The sequence below is a fragment of the Pomacea canaliculata genome, linkage group LG3, assembly GCF_003073045.1.
Source record: "Pomacea canaliculata isolate SZHN2017 linkage group LG3, ASM307304v1, whole genome shotgun sequence".
Classification (NCBI taxonomy): Eukaryota; Metazoa; Mollusca; class Gastropoda; order Architaenioglossa; family Ampullariidae; genus Pomacea; species Pomacea canaliculata.
Window position 1 is genome coordinate 20,087,414 of NC_037592.1, and position 20,117 is coordinate 20,107,530.

A 20,117-nucleotide genomic window follows, 5' to 3' on the forward strand; every position below is an offset into this window, starting at 1 on the left:
TCGACTAGAGGAAATGACGTTTCATACGTTAGGAAAGCGATCACGTGTGTGACTGACAGGAAACTGATTACACTCTGGTCACGCATCAAGGGAGAGGATGAAGAGTTTTTCCCCTTTTTTCTCCCTTAGTAAGCACGATATATGCAAAGTCTTTCCATTTTTCATGCACATGATTGTCACAGCACTTTTCCCAGGCTGCACTTTGATGAATTTTGGCACGCAAAACCACTCGGTGTTTTGTCTATGGACTATGTGATGACATTAACTGTTCATGATTAGCTTTACCTACCATTTCCCTCCTTCCCCACTACACCAACGAAAAGAAGAGTCAGGTCTGGTCGAGCTTACAAAAGCACTCGACAGTGGTGAGCCTCTGTCACGATGGGATCCAGGACCAGCCCACGTGACAAACAACAACCACAAGCGCAAACATGAAGGTTTATTACAAACACACAGGTGTACAAAAGGTCGGACAAATAGTACAGACATGTATAGGTTAAATACATTGACACAGACACATACATAGGTCTACAAGTTGTGATATAAATATATATAGGTCTACAGAATAGTGAAACAAACTATAGATGTATAGGTAACGGACCCTGATACACGTATGTCTACAGAATTGGGAAACGAACTTCAGATGTATAGAGTCGTATACACTGGACCTGTAGGATGTTTTATTGCACAGATGCTTCAGATGTTGTTTTTACAAGCATTGGTTTGAGTTAGAGATTTATGCCAGACTTTCTGCCTCACTCACATCCTGTCACCTTCTCAATATCTGTTCTTGCTGTGGGCTTCTGGGTGTTGAGTGCATCTGCCAGCAACTCAAGTGAGAAATCTGCCATCAGTCGACTTCTTTACTCTGTATTTAGAAGTTGCCAAGTACCAACTGATGCGTCAACAACGTGAGATCATGTTTACATTCCATATTAATCGTGCGTAGACTTCCATTGCTATGAGGTATTTTACGACAGTTTGTGCAAGACAAAACAAAATATCACGATTTTTCATCATGATTAATGCCATTTCATTCTTCATTGTTATACGACTTTCACCATAACACTATTTTTCTTGATTGTGGAATAACAGGCTTCCAACATGTTTACTATCAGTATGAATAAATATTATTATTATGTGGCACATGTTTGTGTTATACAAGTTCGATACACTGCTCTGTTTTCTCTTTGACTTCTCTTTAATTGAAAATCAACTCGTTTATCCCATCTGTCATTTTTTTTCTTCGATCGTTCGATGCCTAAGGTGTCATTGTGTCCGTATTAAAGAAAGTTCCATATAAAAGTCGTCGTCAAGTAGTTTGCTTAAGCTAATTGTCCTTCTAGTCAACATGGTCAGTCGTTGGACACTTAACTGTCTTTCATTGCTCACTTCTGTCCACCTCTTTGTGTTTACGTACCTCGTGTTTACGTACGTCTACGGACCTCTTGTAAAGCTGGAAGGACCAGCAGACCATTTGTTGTCTGAGATGGCGGCGGTCGTGCAGGCAGGCGTCCTATCATCTGCCTGTGGCTCCTGGCACGCGCAACACGCGCAACACGCGCAACACGCGCAACACGTGCAACACGCTGTGTAACATAAGGTTTATTAGCCGTCAGATCGATAGACAAAGTCAGGATGGAGGACGACGTGTCCATCTCTCACCGCTACAAAGAAACCAGTCGCTCCTCCCTTCCTCCCTCATGGTGTGAGGGTCGGTGTTGGCGAGGCACACGAGTCTGTCTTTCAGGTGTCTCGGCGCTGTTGGAGGGTCTGTCACTTTGCCAAACATGAAGACAATGTCTGTCTGTTGTCGATAAACTTAACAGTAAACTGTTTCAGGCGTTTGCACGTTTTATCTGCTGCATTAACATATTCTCTAATAAAAATAAAAAGAAGACAAATGAAAATAAAAATAGTCTAATAATAATAGAAATAACAAATCTCATTTGCTGTTGTAAACACAATTGCTTGCTTTACAAAATATTTCACTTTTTAATTTATTCTTGATGCGTTCCCTCAGGATTCTTTTCCTTCCACGAGCAGGAAAACGACGATTTTTTTCCTCGACTCTTCTTTTCTTCGCATAATGGATACTATATTTATTTTCAAGTGATTTCTTCATTGTACAGCACTATCATCGGTCTGCTCTACGTTCCCATTCTCGTGGATAGTTTTACCTGAGGGCGGTGCCATCTCCTCCCTCTCGCTTCCTTTCCAGTCCCAACCCACAATGCCAGTCTATGGAGTCAGGAGTCCATTCCCGCCACCAGGGGGACGTTTGCTGCGCTGGCAGTGGTACTGATATTCATCCACTTCTGTCAACACACCCACGTATGATCCTGACGAGATAAGAGAAGTAATGATTCCACATCGACTCCTGTCCAGAGCTGTCCGCCCCAAAAAGCGTTGAAGAAATGTGTCTTGCTCACTTAGCGAGTTATGTGTTTTTCATTACAGAGAAACAGAGGACAAAATATCTGTGCCAGCAGTGATGCTCATTCAGGTACAGACAAGCAGCGACAGTTTCATTTATTTCTCTCTGTGTTACTTCGAGAGAGAACAACCTTTAGATTCCGACATTTCGCATGATAAGCACATCAACCTCCTTAAAACCTCAGCACACCAAGTTACATCATACCACACCTCGGAAAGCCGCAGTCCACTGCTTCACACCACGCACCACCACAGCGCAATACTACACATTCTATAACACATCACCAGGGCTTACGCACGTACACGCATCTGAGGACCCCTTCAGTTTTCGTCACCCATTCAAATTTGTCACACATGACACCACATCACATGACACCACATCAGCAGAAACCGAATGTTAATTAGGCATCTCGTGACGTCACAAATGTGGTGTCTGACCGTGTCTGTAGGTGTTTGTAGGTGTATATCAAGAGCGAAAGAAGGGTTCTGACTCAGATTACAGGAAATAGTATCTTGCACCAAGCTTCACCAAATGATTACAAAACCTTTCTGCACCCCACTACAACTTTTATGACTTTGTGAAAGAAGAAAAGGACAAATACTTCATTAACTGTTGTTATAATAAGAAACATTGCTCTAATACTATGAAGTTATGGAAACAATAAACATTTCTATCATAAACATTCAGTCATCACCAGTCCTTAAATTGCCAGCCTAGCAGTAGCGACTGTCTGTTAAAAGTATACTGTGTCCGTTACCACACATAGACTACAATGATTTCATTGACAGATACAACAGGATTATGCCCATCAGTTAGTGACAGATAAATACACATGAACTATATTCCTCATTCAGACATAGATACTGTAGGACTCTACTCCTCACTGAGTGATAGTTACACCAGGAGTATGCCTATCAGTTAGCGACAGATACAATAGAATTATATTTCCTCATTCATGCGACAGATAATGTAGGACTATACTCATCATTCAGACACATATACTATAGGGCTATACTCCTCACTGAGTGACAGATACAGTAGGACTATACTCATCATTCAGAGACAGAGACAAGAGGACCATACTCATCATTCAGAGACAGAGACAAGGGACTATACTCATCAGTCAGCACAGTCGCCAGACCGAGACAAAGACAAGCTGCACTTGCAGGAGGAGCACTACAGATCATCACTTTACACAATTGCCCTGTGCTTACAACTCCCCGAGCCATTACAAACAAATGTCCTGCCGTGGGCTAAGGAGAGTACGGCGGTAAATGAAAGTGTTTGACCCTGTGACCTCCTAAGCCTCCCCTGCTACTGCGCACTGCTGTCACCAGATATTGTCTTTGTTTTTGATCATCACAAGTTGTTTACATGTGCGCCCAGCAGATTGTAGCCTACGTGGCTGAAAGTTACAAGTAAACGTTGTGTACGTAGATCGATAGAGTTATGTCCACCGTGTAGGCACTTGAGCTACTCGCAGTTAATTCTCTCCCCTTTCTCTCGCTCTTATGCGTCCATGTTTGAATATATACATGTGTGAATGTTCACATTAATGTGCCTATATCATTATACAAGTGTCTACGAAAGAAAGAGTATTTCATAGTTTAGTCTTCTTTTCTTTTGTTTTTTATCTTGTCTTCTTTAATACTATCATTCTTTCTTTTTTCTCTGGCCTGTCTATCTTTAGAAAGATGTAACAGAAGAAAAAAAATATCCATAAATGTTTTAGAGTACACACTTGTTATATCAGTAATGAATTTGGTAAGTTACCCAGTATGATCTGTCTTCTATCTTTTTATATTTTCGAGATTTTCAACTGCTATTTTCTAACTGCTGACGCCACTACCATTGCTAACCTCACCACCGCCACAACGACAATACAATGGTGACGTCATTGTTCAATTGTGCGCAGTCTCCTCCAAGCACCTTTAACATGTAAGTAAGCCTGTTGCAGACGACAGCCAGTCTCCCTTGTGTCTGCCCCCTCCTCCACCACGTTAAATTTAACGAAAACCCGGGAATCACAAACTCCGTGTCCCTCTCGAAATCTTGCACGCGATCGGGGTTCTCCGAAAGCTCAGCTGATGTGCTCAAGCATCAATCGATGACGCCGGAGCGAGGAAGGAATGCATTGCCATGCTCGCCGCGTGGTTTACTGGGGGGAAAAGCGAGAAGGACACAGTCAAGTCACTTGCCCGTCTTCCGGTGATACAGACCTTCTACGGAAAGATTACTTCTCTAAAAGGAAAGGGGAGACAGACAGAGAGTAGAGGAAGAAAAGGAGAGCAACGCATGCGCGGTGCTGTCGTGGTCGTGTATGTGGTGCTGCCACACTGCCATACGTTGCCTTGGACAACATGTGAAGAAGAAACCACTTTAGACATGGCGGCGTGGCAAGCAGTAAATCGGTACGTCACCTCGTAGGCGGATGCCACTCTCCCAGCCCTAGGGTTGTTGTCAGCACTGTGGGCTCGGTGTCATCACCTGCCAGGATTGTAATTCCTGTGTCCAAGGAGCGGAGTGGCGGCTGGAGTGTCGGTCAACAAGACGGACGCTGCCATCGCGGGCTTGACTGCGTTGTGTCCGTATGATGCATGATTTGGCATGTACACTACCTCGCTCTGGCCCCCCTCGCCATGATGTGCTACAAGACACTCTGCACCATCGTCGCCAGCTGCAACTTCTCCATTATCGTCATCATTTCCCTTCTCTCAGCCAAGCACTTTCTCACAGCTCGTGCGCTGGATGAAGTCAAAATTGGTGAGTCGCTGCTGAGTGCGCGCGCGCGCGTGTGTGTGTGTGAGAGAGAGAATGTGTGTGTGTTCTACTGTCATTAAGCTATTTCTCCTGCTTTGTTAAGAACGTTTATAAATATTCCTAAAACGCAGTTGGGAAGAAAGAATGTTCTCTTTTATTCTTCGTTCCCTTCTCATATGTGTGTGTGTGTGGTGATGAAGTGTTAGTCCGTGTGTTTGTATTTGTTTTGTGTTCTGCTACTGTAGTCTGGTGTGTTTGGGTTGTGTTTCTGGTGTAGTGTGTCCGTGTGTGTTTGTTGGTGGTGTCATGTGATGTCTGTGCGTTAGTATGTCTGGTGTAAGTATTAAAAGTCTACGTTTTTCTCTGCTTGTATTTGTGTGAGCGTGTGTGTCTATATATGCGTGTGTACTGTGTGATGGGTTCCTGATATAAAGGAAGCTGGTATAAAGTTGTATGATGACTCATTGCTGTGTTATTGTTTTCTGGAATAAAAATATGTGTAAAGATATAGATTACTCGCTAAGAATACATTATAGTTTCATTTGTGTTACTATTTTAACAATCGTTAGGTCAAATTTAACCATTTTAAAATGACTAATTAATTATTTATAAATTGTTACTTATGAAAGAAATCTACTTATAATTTTAATTTGCGTTATGCTTATTCTCATCTGTTCACTTATTTATAACATTGTACACATCTACATTTGATTTTTAACCATTGCAATGCACTACAAAAAAATCCCTCTCGATATCAGGCAACCGAAAAATTACAAATAAAGTAGTTGTTACCGTAGGCAGAGAAGTTTACAAAACAAACAATGTCTTACAAGCATAATGCAGTGGCAATACCAGGGATGACATTGGAACTCGTAACATCCGACTGTCTGACATTATCCATGCTCCCTTTGTACAAAATTATTTCACGTTTTGAAAAAATTCAAACTTTGCTTACCATTGCCAGCAATAACATGACTAAGCCAAGTGTTAAGATTAAACTAATGTCAGTGACAGAAAACTGTCAGCCAAAGACTAGTTAGGTTCAGTGTTAGTTATTAGATAAAGCTAAGTACAGGGTATTCACGCCTACATACCCCAGGGCACAGAAATAGGTCTAACGTGTGACCTCACCTTTACACACAGACCCGTGTAATCATCTTCACATAGTGCCACACTGTAATTATCATATAGTGTATCTAGTAACACGTGTAATCACTATACAGTGCCAGCACTCTGTGATGACATGATTACACAAGCTATCCGGTGTTTTGCAGCTTTTAACCCTTTTTAGAATACCATGCTGCCCCTGTATTAAGAAGTTTAGTCTTAAAAGTATTTTTAAAGAAAGCTTATGAAATTAAAGTGATGATGATGATGATGATGATGATGATGATGATGATGATGATGATGATGATGATGATTCATTAATAGAATACTGGGAAAAACTAACTCGTCATTTTTCTGATAAAATTAATGTTTTCCTGTTTAGAAAAACATTATTTTTAAGTCATGTCATTAGTATGGATTCCATGCAGTGTACTAACATTCCAAGACACGACATTGTCTGAAAATAGCAGAATTTCATGTTATCACTTTTTCTCTCATTCAGAAAGATTTATTTCACAGAAAATCTTTTGACAATATTTAACATTGTACAACTTATCATGCAATCAAAACAATCAGTTTTGAATTATTACTTGTAGTGGTAATGATCTTGTCCATCAACATACATTTTATCATCAAAATGTTTACTAATATTATTATAAGATTATCACTACTTTTATTAAGAACCGTTTCTGTGTGTAGTGTCAATGTGGTAGCTGGTCCTAAAGTATGTTTATTTTACTTTACTATGAAATATAATTGATTACTCCTTACATCTTAAATATTCCTGCATACTCTGTAAACATTTTATAGCCATGAACCGCTCAGTTGTCGACAGTAGGTGACCTTATACTGGCTACAAAACTACAAACAAAAATATTACTTTTTTTACGGCGTAGTATATAGGTAACCTGTGCTTGTTATTTTTACTAGTTAGTGAAAGAAATAAAAAGTAGTTTTCCTAGAGACTTAAAGCCTTCCTACACCCTATTTCACTAGTGTCCGTCTCGTTCTGTCTACTTCAGCCAGTCTGTCTAAAGTGAAGGTGAAAGGTCACACAAAAGTGAAATTCAATCCGTAACCCCACACGCAAAAGCTGTCTTAATTATATATGTCTTAACAATAAAACAACGACAAAACATTCAGACAGACATGTTCTACAAAAGAGTAAAAATAAACAAAACATGTCTACCCTCCAGCTGAACCTGTAATGTCCCCTAACTGTCCCCACCTCCTTGTCACAGGGATGTTAGAATTACTGCATTTCACAGGCCACCAGCAGGACAATAAAACAGTGTACATATGCAGAAGACATACAAATAACAAAATGACATTCATCTGTCCGTGTTGCTATGTGTAGTATGTATGTACAGTCTGTGTGCGCGGCCATCGTGTGACAGTTGAACACGTGTAAGTAAGCGCGTGTGGGCGCGTGCAATTCGTTACGCGTGTTGGGGGACTGGTGGATGTGTGGGGAAAACTGATGCCAGCAGTAAACGACATTAGGCAGCAAAATATAATATTTCAGTGCCACTACCGACAGAAAATAACTGATATTAGAGAGGCATCTCTCAAAAGGTCAGCTCCACACAATCGATACGTTCTGAGTCTATTGGCAATTTGTTTGTGGCACTGTGCACAGAAAACATTAGTTGGTGTTAAATAGTCCTCAGTCCCTATATCGTGGCTCCACTATGTTCAGCACAAGACTGTTGGCTTATTGTTTAAGAATAAAGGAAGCGGGAGATTGTCCGACATCACTTTTCTGTCCTGCACGTGACAGCGAGGTCACAGCTACCCTGGGTTTGGCGTCTCTCTGTTTCTCGGGTGAATTCCTTGCGCTCCCACCCTGTGTGTCAACACTGAAGGCAATTCAGATTTGGATTAAAAACATGGCTTCTTCTTCCGTATTTTTTGTAGAGAAGGCCGCTTTTCCACCTGCACAGAGTTTCTTTCGCTTATTAATCGCCACTATATATACTATTTTTATTTCTTTTTAAAAATAGTTTGTCACTGATGGCGACAAAATGGTGTAAAAACATTAGAGTTTATGATATTTTGTAATTGTTTGTCCAACTCACAGATGACAATCTTTGTTGCTGCAAATACTGCTGCTCTGCTGGAACAGTTGCATAGTTTCTTTATGTCTTTCACAATCCTTTAATGGATAATATACACAACTCGTAAAATTCTCTTTTTGATGAAATGTCAATCGTTAGTTCCTAGAGAAAGAAGTTTGATGGTATTGTGATGTTTTAAAAAAACAAACATACAAAGACTGAATATGTACCTTGTTTCTTGGTTTTCTTTTTCGACTTTCGTAATATAGGTAGTAAAGCCAGGTGAGCACATCTATATCTTGTGCATATATTAGGATCTCTTGATAATTGTGAGTCGGTGGGTGTTTGCTAATTGCGTGCAAACTATTAGACAGTGAGCTAAGCAAGTATACAACCTATTTATTATACAGTGCGATTCATGGCGCCTACAGAAACCTGCGCAGTCTCAGGGAAGCCACGTTTCTTTGCCTCAAATGCATTTCCGGACATGAGTGCGTTTCCCTGGCAACTTGTAGAAATATTTTTATCATCAGTTCACGTTTTTGTGCATGATCAGATATAGGTGAAGTTACATTAATTGTCTAGTTTATACAGGGTAGCGATAGCTCAATGATTCACTGTGCGTGCGGGGGCGCGTGAAGACAAGGGGAAGCTACATGGAACCTTTGGTGTGCAATTCAGTTGTTCATTGGAGCAGACGCCGAAGCTAATCCTAGTTTATTCGTTTTTGATACTAAGAGCTGAAGACCCATGGTGTTCCTGGTCTTTCAAATGATGAGTTCAAAAACTCGAGTTCAGTGCAGTTTATAAAAAAAATCCATGTAAAATATGGACAAGAAAGTGGCTTGAAGTTGTTCTCAGGTTGTATATGGTCCACGATCATTCCTTCAGTTGTAGGTGAATAAATAATCTCACATGCGTTCATCACCCCACCCTCAACCCCACTTTCTACTCTGCTGTCACTAATTGCTCCAAATCACGTGATAAAACGTCAAGTTTGTTCGCTTTTTATCCTCCCTACTTCTCCATCTCCACCTTTTCATGTTGTTTCTCTTTCTTTCCTTTCTCACTAAGGATTGCACTCTCTGTACAGAAGTTTTTCTCCATCTTTTCTCGCTTTGTTAAAAGCTCTGCCTGCTTGCGACTAAACGACAGAGCTTACAGATGCACCCCGCCTCGCCCCGCTTCACATGCCACCCATGACTCGCTGGGGATTTCTCTTTGATTTGAAAAGCACGTTTGAATCAGGATATGTGCCCGAACCCTTTGGGGGACTGCACAGGGCCATGCTCGTGCATTTTAAATACGAATTTCCCGGGCGCTGTGAAAGCGAGAGAGTGACTGGAGTGTGCGAGAGAAAGGTTGGCTAGAGTGACTAGAGTGGGCTAGACAAGAGAAAGGGTGGCTAGTGTGACTGGAGTGTGCGAGAGAAAAGGTGGCTAGTGTGACTGGAGTGTGCGAGAGAAAAGGTGGCTAGTGTGACTGGAGTGTGCGAGAGAAAAGATGGCTAGAGTGACTAGAGTGTGCTAGACAAGAGGAAAGGGTGGCTAGTGTGTAAATGATTGCTGGGGTCACAAGGGCGACACATGCCGCATCAGTGTCAGAAACAACTCGCTGTTACAAGTCAGGGGGACGAATGTATGGACCAGTTACCAGCACAAGGATCGATCACTTATAGGTGTCCTCATTCCAACATTGGATACATTAAATGAGCTCACATTCGAACGGTGGATACATTATAGGCGTCCTCATTTCAAACCTGCCGAAGCTGATTCTTCACCCCTTCCCCACACCCCACTCATCCATCTGTCGTCTCACAGTCCTGTCAAACAGTCCCACCTTGTGTGTTTTCAGGTCTTCCCTTTTTACCCTTGAGGAAGAAAACCTTTGGCAGCACTGGAAATTGGCTTTTCTCACGGTGTTAAATGTCGACTCAGGAAAACTTTGAACCTAAAGAAACAGAGCAGTTGAGGCTGCTCCATCAAATCACTATGGTGTCAGTCTGGAAATGATTGAAAAGAAATCTCTCTTACCTTACTTTTTCCTTACTTTTCATATCTCCCCCATCGTTCCTCGCCAATTTATTACATGCAAAAAATAGCTTAATTATTCGTAATTACTTATCAGACTACCTAATACATTTATACAAACTACTGCACACTTTTATACAAACTATTTATTCATGCATGCATATATTCTCAAAATGTGCCCATATTATCTGTGCAAGTATAAATGCATTCATATTACCAGTGTACAATAGATCTCATACATTCTACTTTTCTTAATATATATATATATGAGATTTGATTATATATTACTTTAATACAGTTCAAAGGTGTGAGCATCTGTTACTAAATTCCACATCTTAGAACATTATTATTATTATTATTATTATCATCATCATCATCATCATTATTATTATTATTATTATTATTATTATTATTAGATATATACAAAACGGTAGTTATTACAGAAATTGTGTTGTCGGGTGCTAGGGGTACTGTGTTGAGTTTCGAGTCTGATCACAGAGCTACAAGTCATGTGTTGCATCCTTCACTCTTGTTTATGATGCAGTCTTCGAGTCTGGAGGTAGCCGACAATTACAACTCCGTTGCCATGACTACGGATCATTTTGGGACCTTTCAACTTTAGGAAATGTCTTCTGCTAACTATATTGACACAAATGGGTTTCCAAACACACAAAAGTGAGGAGAAAGGGCAAAATGTATACATTCTGCCCTCGCGCTCGGGCAAACAGTAAATAAAGCTGCTGAAAAAATATCAGATGTCACATTTTTTGCCAGTTGTAATATGTGGAATCTGTAATTCATTAATCTTCCAGCATAGCCGTTCTCCAACATTCCTCAATACGTCCGTTTATGTAAACACCAGATATCAGTCTGCGCGAGGAGGTATTGATATTTTCTGTAAAAATCGTTGTCACAATATTTTAGTCACTCCTTTTCAAAGAGTCTGTCCGCGTATTCGTGTCTCCATATCTTTGCCACGTGTGTGTGTGTTGTGTGCTTGTGTTTGGGAGCCAGTATAAATTGTATATTTTCCTAATTTTCCCACTCATTTATAACTGTTAAAATAAATTCGTTTTATTACACTATAGATAAATATGTAGTCCGTTTGTATAGCGCATTTTCCAGCATCAGCCAGACTTAAGAAACTGTACATATAGTTCTTCAAGCATAAGATATCAAATAGTATTTTTTAACGAACTATAATGGCACTCACTAGATGAATCGACTTCATTTGATGGTAAATAGTGAGAAACACATTTATAGATCCTGAGGCAGGGATACTGAGAAATTAAATATTGTACTATGTCAATCATTAGTTGAACGATGCAATTATTAGGTCTGCCAGACATTAAAATTGCCAGTTTTATTTGTGGAACCATTCTTATTAGAAGGCATATATTAGCTAAATCTACCTTCCCATCTTGTTTTGATCATATTCCATAGCATTTGAGCATTTTATGTTTGTATTTGGTTTACATCAACAAAATCGACAGTTGGAGTGACCATTCCTCTTCTTTGCACCTGGACAACAGCAGCTGGACACAACCTTTATTCTACTAGTTACAAACATTGGTGAAGGGCCTATGAACCTAATACACATATTCTTTTTTATTTATTTATTTATTTATTTATTTATTATATTTTTGATGTACTGAAACTGTCTGTTCACTGACCAAAAAGGAGAGTTGGTGACATGTTTTATTGTCAGTATTACACATACACACTCTGTAGGAGGTTTTGGATGCAAAAACGGGCGTGTTTGACAAGAAAATAATTCTTTTGCACAGTGGGCCTAGGAAAACTGCTGCAATGCGCATGAAACTGTCTTGTTTTTGCAGCAATGTTTTGGTAGAACTCGGGAGGCAGGTTTTCAAACATGAACGAGGTCTGTCACAAGCTGTAGAGCCGGTGCTACGAACGAAGCTGACCTCTTAACCTTGTGAATGTCGGATCAAATGAAACATTATGAACACTCATTCTGTCAGAATTATTCTTGTGCATTCAGCTAAGACGAACATATTGCAATTTTTCTTGCACAGCTTGCATCACTAGAAACGCTGTGCTGCCATGTTTACTAGGAGCAGACAGCTGGCACTCACAGCAAGACATCCCCCTGGGTGTGAAGTGAGGGTAAGGAGTTCCCCCGGGGATAACATGGGGAATTCAAGGAGAGGCGTTCTTGTTTGCAAAGTTAGAAAGCCATGTCTAGACCACGCAGAGGTTGTTTTACTCTCAAGTCGTGCTTATGGAATGGTGGCAAAGGTGTCCTAGTGTACAGAAACATGAAGTAGTGTCTGCAAAGTCTGACACCACTTCACAACTTCAAAAACAAGACGTGTTTCTCCATGGCAACGCCTTACCTCGCTTTTTAATTATGACCCTTTGAGAGATTTATACAGTTAATGTCAATCGTCTTTATTTAAATTTTCGCGATCTGCGTTTCCATTACGATTTCATGTTCAAAGCATTATCAGTGATCTGAAAGATGTGTGATATGTCACTACTTATATCATATTATAGATATGTGAAAACACTGAAGGCACAATATTCAAGCATACTTTTGACTTTATAATCCAGCTTAGAAAGATACATACATCCTCTTCACAACAGTTTCCTTTACCACTCCTCATACGACACAACACAACAATAAAATAAAATGTAATTCATGTATAATCATACAAGTCCAATTAAGTAAATGAATATTCATTTTCACTTGAATTAAGGATTATTATTTTAAAAGGATTTTTTATTTTAATAATACTCATCGTAATATAAAATATCTAATATAAATGTCAAAAAATTAAGAAAACTTTTTCTGAATTGTTTTTATCGCAAAACTTCAAAGTGTTTTTACGGAAAAAAACTCAGTCAAGGAGAATAGATGGCGCCGTTTCCTCAATTAACTATAAGCAGTTAATATTGTCTTCTCCTCGTTGCGGAATTTAATTTTTTTGAATATGACGACAATGTACACAATTGAAAGAGTAAAAAAAAATGGTGAATTAAAGACATATTTTGATTGCCTATAGACCTCACGTGTACCTACGATAACCAGGTTTTGACAAGGATTTACACATTCTTCGACAAAGAGCTGCAGACAGTAGGTAGACACTTGTTATGCATGTATACATGTGTGTTAACAGATATGTTGAGATGGAGAGAGACTAGCAGGTGAATGTGTGTCCTGTGAAGGACTTTTAGCTGGGAAATGTGCGGAAAAACAGGGTTAATGTGTAAATGGAGTCGACACTTCAGAGTCTGCCGCTGGGCACAAGGTCTTGTGTCTGGTAACTTCTACATAAACATCACTGGCGGCATCTAAGTGAAGCTAGTAATGTCACGTGACATGTAAAGCATAAATGTAATCAGCAGGAAAAGCTGGACGTGCCTGTGGACGTCGGCAGTCTCCTCCCTGTGTTAGATTATATACTTTTGTGGGGGAGGGCTACTGTACTCACCCGACAAAGTAACGAGCGTTAAAAATAAGAACCACGTCCACTGCCTTCTATGTTGCGTATTCACGAAAATATAAATATATCATACATTTCCTGTACCTAGCAAAGAACTCCACAAATATAAATCACAAAGTCTGTCTGTTGATATAAAGTGAAAGAAACCTAAAATATTCCACAAGCTGTCACATGGAGGTTTTGCTGTAAGAAAATATTGCTTTACGCTGTACGACATTATAAGGTCAGACAGGATGTATGTATTTTTCTAGACTGATTATAAAGTCAAAAGTATGCTTGAAGATTGTGGCTTCAGTGTTTTTACATATCTATAATATCATGTGAAGTATGACTGCCACACTGCCTTAGGCGGACAAGCCACGCGAAGCATTGTTCCTGTGTGTATTATTGAATATAAGATGTCTGAAATCTTTCCCCTGGGGAACAACGGGGAAACTATAAACTGTATTCAATGTCTTTGAAGTGTTTCGAGGCCGAGACAGAGTACTGCTGCCTGTTGTGTGTACTTGGAGCTCAGTATCGCACGAGCTTCTTGATATACAAAAAAAAATGTTTTAAATTCTTCTTTTATTGACCCTTGCACTTGCAAGTGTCATCTATGGTTTTTAGAGACAACAAAATGCCATATTTGCAAATTGTGACAGAATGTCATCGTCCATGTTTAAGCTTCCTTTCTTGAAGATGCCCTGCTTTTAACTTGCGGCTTCTTTTGAAGGTGGAGTTTCCACGCTGTTTAGTTCTTTTTCGTGTTGCTGGCAATGAGAAATTAAGTTATACCGTATCTTTTCGCATTACACCCTTTTTGGGAGCCAATCAATAGAAGAAAAGAGTCAGTCACGAAAGTAACCAATCAAACGGCGGCACTCCTTATTTAATCTACATCACAAGGCTGATCGAATAGACAGGGAAGGCGAGAAACAACTAACAAGGTTTGCCGCACACCCTATGTCTTTGCTATTTCATCTCCAAAGGAAAGGCTAGCTCTCCCTTTACAAAATGTCACTCTCAAAGAAGGTGGAGTCCATGCTTGAGTGCTGGAGGAGCCCTGCATTCTATCAAAACAGCTCGTGCGTATCACATGCATTTCAGATTTCACGACCTGCACGATCTACGCATGCGCAGAGAAAGGAGTGAGAAACGCAGCAAATGGTGGGGGTAGGTGGGGTTGGAGTGGGAGGACATTGAAGTAAACTACGACTGATTACTGTTTGTCCCGTTGTTTACATCTCTCTAAATACTGTAGTTGATACTGTTGTCTGTGTTCAGAAGTGTAATAAACTACACTAATACAAACAATCTTGTAGAGAGATAGTATTTTCTGCCATTGGCGTAAGAATTCCCGCAGCAACATGTACTCAGTGTTTGCCTGGGTGAGCAATGTCTGATGAAACAGATGAAGAGAATGCTTTTGGCTCCTGTGAGTGTCAGAGAAGTGGATTTAACAACCGTCGATGGACAATGCTCTCTATTTCTGATTCTTATACTTAGATATTAAAGAGGTGTTTTCCTGAGGTAGACATGGCCTGCGATGTTTTACTTAATTACTGTCAGGATCCTCCTTGGCTATCATCGCTTCCATCCTCCAGCGACGACATGACGATCGACTTGTCGACTTGTGTAAAAGTAGAGGATGTTGTCTAATATCACTAGTTGTCTGGAGTCGTGTAACATCTGAGTGCTTGTAACAATTTAATTCGCTCTTAGACTTCCCGTTGTTTTTCCCTTGTTTTTTTCATAGTAAGTGGTCACTTTGAGCCTATGGCTAATATGAGATAGTTTGCTTCCTATGCCAGTTATCAAAGCGACATTCCGTCAAAACTGTCAAACTGCCTCAAGAAAGGAAAGATTAGACATGCACTTCCCACAAAGCTTGCTATATACCAAGTCTGCTACTGGGTGTACATTCACATTACTTTCTACGTGTAAATACAAATAATAACTTTGGTGTGAATTTAGTCATCTACTGTCTGTAAATAAATCATCCACAATGAGTATAATGTAAATTTTCACAATACCATAGAGTTCTTCAGTAAGAGATTGCGAATTGTGAATTATTGCATTTAACGATGATGAATGCATCCCTCTCCCTCTTTAGGTTGCCCCACGCCCATCCACGAGAGTCAAATAATGTTGCACTTCCTGATGCTTTAGTAATGAGCTTTGTTTCCTCATAAATGTCAAATTAGTTTTTTAAAGGAAACCAATACATTGAGCAGCACAGTGAGGACCACACAACAGAAGACAAGTAAACAGGTCTCTGGGAACCAGTGTTCGAGCTAGTCCTTTGAAAAAGTGGAACAGTTGAGGCAAATCATTATTAGTAAAGCAAGGACATCCATCTCTTAATGAAATAAATTGATAATAAGGCATCATAGTCATGAGAGTACCCTGACATCTTTAAAAAAAAGTTACGACAGACTAGCTGTACATTTATAAACGAAAAAATATCAATCACAATGGCTGGAGGGTTATCAAACATTGGTATCTGATGTCTGCAGGAACGCAATAGTGTGGCAATAGTGTGTGACTGTTTGAAGGCACCTGAATGAACAATCAACACAATATTTTTTCAATGAAATTCATTTGCTTATAACCCTAATAATAATAGCAAGCTGAACAACGTAAGATGTTTTTGTCAAGTATACTTTGACCTATCACCGCTGTTTAATATTTTCTTGAACACAACTCGAAACTCTCCATAACTGTCATATTTCTATTTCCATTGGTGGAAGGTCAATCTGCAGCCTGCGCTTTGCTGGTTGTCCTGTACAGTCCTGCTGCCCAATATATCAAGTGACAAGAGACTGACTTTTGCGATTGTCATCATTTAAATACTTCAGAGTAATTCATCATGATATTATCTCAGTATTTTGAGATGTGCAGCTTGTGATAGGGCAATGTTAAGTTGATGAATAGATATGCAAGCATGGTTTCCTATACCTCAAATTGCATGAACCTACTCTCATGGGTCTCTTGTTATAGGTCTACCTTCATTAGTCTCTTATTATAGGCATGCGCTCATTAGTCTCTCATTAGAGGCTTATCCTCATTAGTCTCTTATTATCGGCCTACTCATGTTAGTTTCTCATTATAGGCATGCGCTCATTAGTCTCTTAGTCTCTTATTATAGGCTTTCTTTCCTTAGTGACTCATTATAGGCTTACTTTATTAGCCGTATTAGCCTCTGCTCAGATCTGTTCATGTCTTCCCTCTTTTTTTTCTTCACCAAAGTTCTGTCTTGTTCTTACACAGTATGTGTCCCTCCTGCTTCATGCTACTCTCCTTGCTTGCTTGTCTCCACTCTGTCACCTGTCTTTTTGTTTCTGTCTCTCGCCTTCTCGCATGATAATCTAATGCCTTTCGCCATTTTAGCAGATGATTTACACCTTAACAAGAGTAATCCGATTTCAGCAGATTGCGTCTAGACATCGAAACCAGAAAGCAAACAGAAAGTGCAATTTTACGGATGAATTTTTCATGTTCAACTTTGACGAAACCGGAAACCTAGTTTACCACTCACCCGTGCACGAGTAGCAGTCATGGCTCACGATACACAGAGACGAACTTCTACTTTCCGATAAAATTCTATTAGGCATTGGGACGATAAGTTATTAAAAATGAGCGAATAGGGGATCTTTCATTTGCCTGGGCAATCTCCAACAAACACCATGGCTTCACGCGGTTCCGTGATTACCGTCATGTTACGAGCGCTGTCAGCGCACCCTTGCGGAAAAAAATGGAAACGACAATCGATCTGCTCGCATCTCGGACTAGCGAGGGAGCCAAGGCACAATGCTTCCTCCTCGAAAAAAATAGAAAACAAAAATAAATAAAACACAACAAAGCAGAATAAACAGAACAAAATAAATCGCCAAAACATTGCGCAGCTTGAAGTAGGACTTCTGAAATCCTTGTTTTTAATGTGTTTTTCTGTGTTACTATGGCAAAGCTCACAAGAAGAAGAGCGCGTGTGGCGTGAAGCTTGTACTACTAGTGGTGATAAACTACTAATGATTACCTTGTACTACTAGTGATTAGCTTGTATTACTAGTATTACCTTGTACTACAAGTGGACATCTCGTACTGCTACTCCACTATCTTGTACTACTAGTTGCTATCTTGTACTACTAGTGACTATCTGTACTGTAGTGTAATTTTGTACTTTCAGCGGCTATCCTGTGAAAAGCAAACTAGATGTTTCTGTCCTCACCATAGTGACTCATGTAGCTATAGCAGGATGCTGAACATTGTGGAGCCTGCCTTCGCAAGTCACCTTTGTATTCAGGAATTCTGTGTGATATAAATGGACTGCAAACTACTTCAGTCCTAGTATTTATCATTTCTATAGTCATTAAAATAGTAGAACGCAGTGTGAAATGAAATGGGAAGAAACTAAATATTTATTTAAAATAAAATTCATGAGGAAGATGGACTAGTCAGAAAAGATGATGTCCACACCAGCATAGAGAAAAACAACTGTTCAATTACAGATAGTAAGGTTACCAAGCGATAACAAATATTTGAATAAATCATTTTTTTTTTTTCTTGTTCTACATTTTAAAAATAAATTTGAGTAGTACTATTATTTCTCGGGTTGTCATCTGAGACAAAAATGTTTTTCATATCTAATGTCGTCATTTATTTTTGTTTATTTGTGGTATCCTTCATCGATTCGTCTCTTTCGCCTCGGATTCCCTTTGAGCATCCCACTGATCAGGCTGCAGTCTAAAAAATACTAGTAATAATAAATCAAAATAAAAAGTAGGTTGTTTTACTCTCGATTGTCTCAGGGCGCAACTGAATTTTGAACTGATGCAAGCAGTAGCGAAAGACTTTTAAAAAACCAAAGCAGAAAAAGTCGTTAAACACTAATATATCACATTGGACGGAGGCTTTGAGCTGCTGAGGCTAGAGTGGGGAGGTGCAGAGGCCCACAATAAGATTCACTGAGGAAAAGTATGGATAACAAGTAAGGAGTGGTTGTTAGTGAATGATTCAGGAAAAGGCGGATTTTTCATATATGGCCGCTAAGAGAAAGTAACTCGAAATCTGGCTTTACCTCTGCTCACCCCCCCCTTGTCCCTCCCCCTCCCTGATGCTGTCTGCTGTGTTCACCATCTCATGGCCTTACACCATTCCTTTTATTAGGTCTGCAGTTCTTTGCTCATCCTCTCTTCTTCCTGTTTTTTTTTCTTTCGCTCTAGCTCTGGTCCGAGCTCTCTCTCTCTTGCACACTTGGCTGTATTATCGCTTGTTGTTTACCTACACGCAGGATGTCTTTAAGACATTAACTTCAGTTGTATTTCTATAAAAAAAAGAGACAAAGCAACATTATATCGCAAAAATCGGAGCTAAAAGGAAAGGTTAAAAGTGGAATGGAAGGATGGTTTAAAGGTAAATTGAGAAAATCAGTCTTTGTGTATATTTTATGATGGTATCTCACGCTATTTCTCTCTCTCTCTCTCCGTCTCTCCACACACACACTCAAGTGTTTCTGTCTCTCTGCCTATCATGGTATTTGTAGCTCTATGCATGTGACAGCAGAATTTTCATTGAAGTGACTTGAAATAAAAGGGAAACAAATCAGAAACGTAAATAATTGTTTAACTAAACAAAGTGGATTACATTTTGTAAGAGGTAATAGACTGTTACATATTTACATTGAATAGAATTTTCCTCGATTTTTCTTAATTAACTTTTATTTTTATTGCAATATTTAAAAAATTTATTCTAAAAACTTACACTGGTCGTCAAACTTGATTCACTGTGTACGAGCATCTGTACAGATTTTTCTATCCATTTAGTATTTTAAATATTAATTATTTTGTCTAATTTTGCTCACATGGCTAAACGGTTAACTTCGTTTAATGTTTGTGGGAAAAAATGCTCCAAGCGGTAGGTCTACAAATCATTTTTTGAAAACAGAAATATTTGCAGCTGTTACAGACTGATGCGGAATGTCCACAGACACTTTAGGTGCGTTCTGCTCTTTGTCATGAAATGATCTTTGTCAGAAACACAGTTAAATAAATACTAGATTTATTTATTTACTCTAAAAACTGTGTCCATAGTATGTGTAAATTCTTGTTTGAATGACCCGATTAGCCTCTCCTTCCCCCAACAAAGAAAAGAAAACCAGCATTGCAGTTCCTTTGAAAAACTTGCGGTTTTGTCCAAACAACAAAAACTCTCTCTATATTTAAGTGGAAAATTCTCTAAAGTCAACATAAATTTGAATCTGTGCTCTAATACTTTG

The 20,117-nt window shown here is 39.5% G+C and overlaps 1 protein-coding gene across 1 annotated transcript in view; it reads left to right on the top strand.

The window, feature by feature from the left end:
• The first annotated feature begins 4,522 nt into the window (after positions 1–4,522).
• Positions 4,523–20,117, top strand: part of LOC112559482 (glutamate receptor-like) — a 41,715-nt gene continuing 26,120 nt past the window's right edge. Inside the window, 1 exon segment of the mRNA XM_025230776.1 lies at positions 4,523–5,200. Coding sequence (XP_025086561.1) covers positions 5,035–5,200 — 166 coding nt within the window. The 5' untranslated portion in view covers positions 4,523–5,034.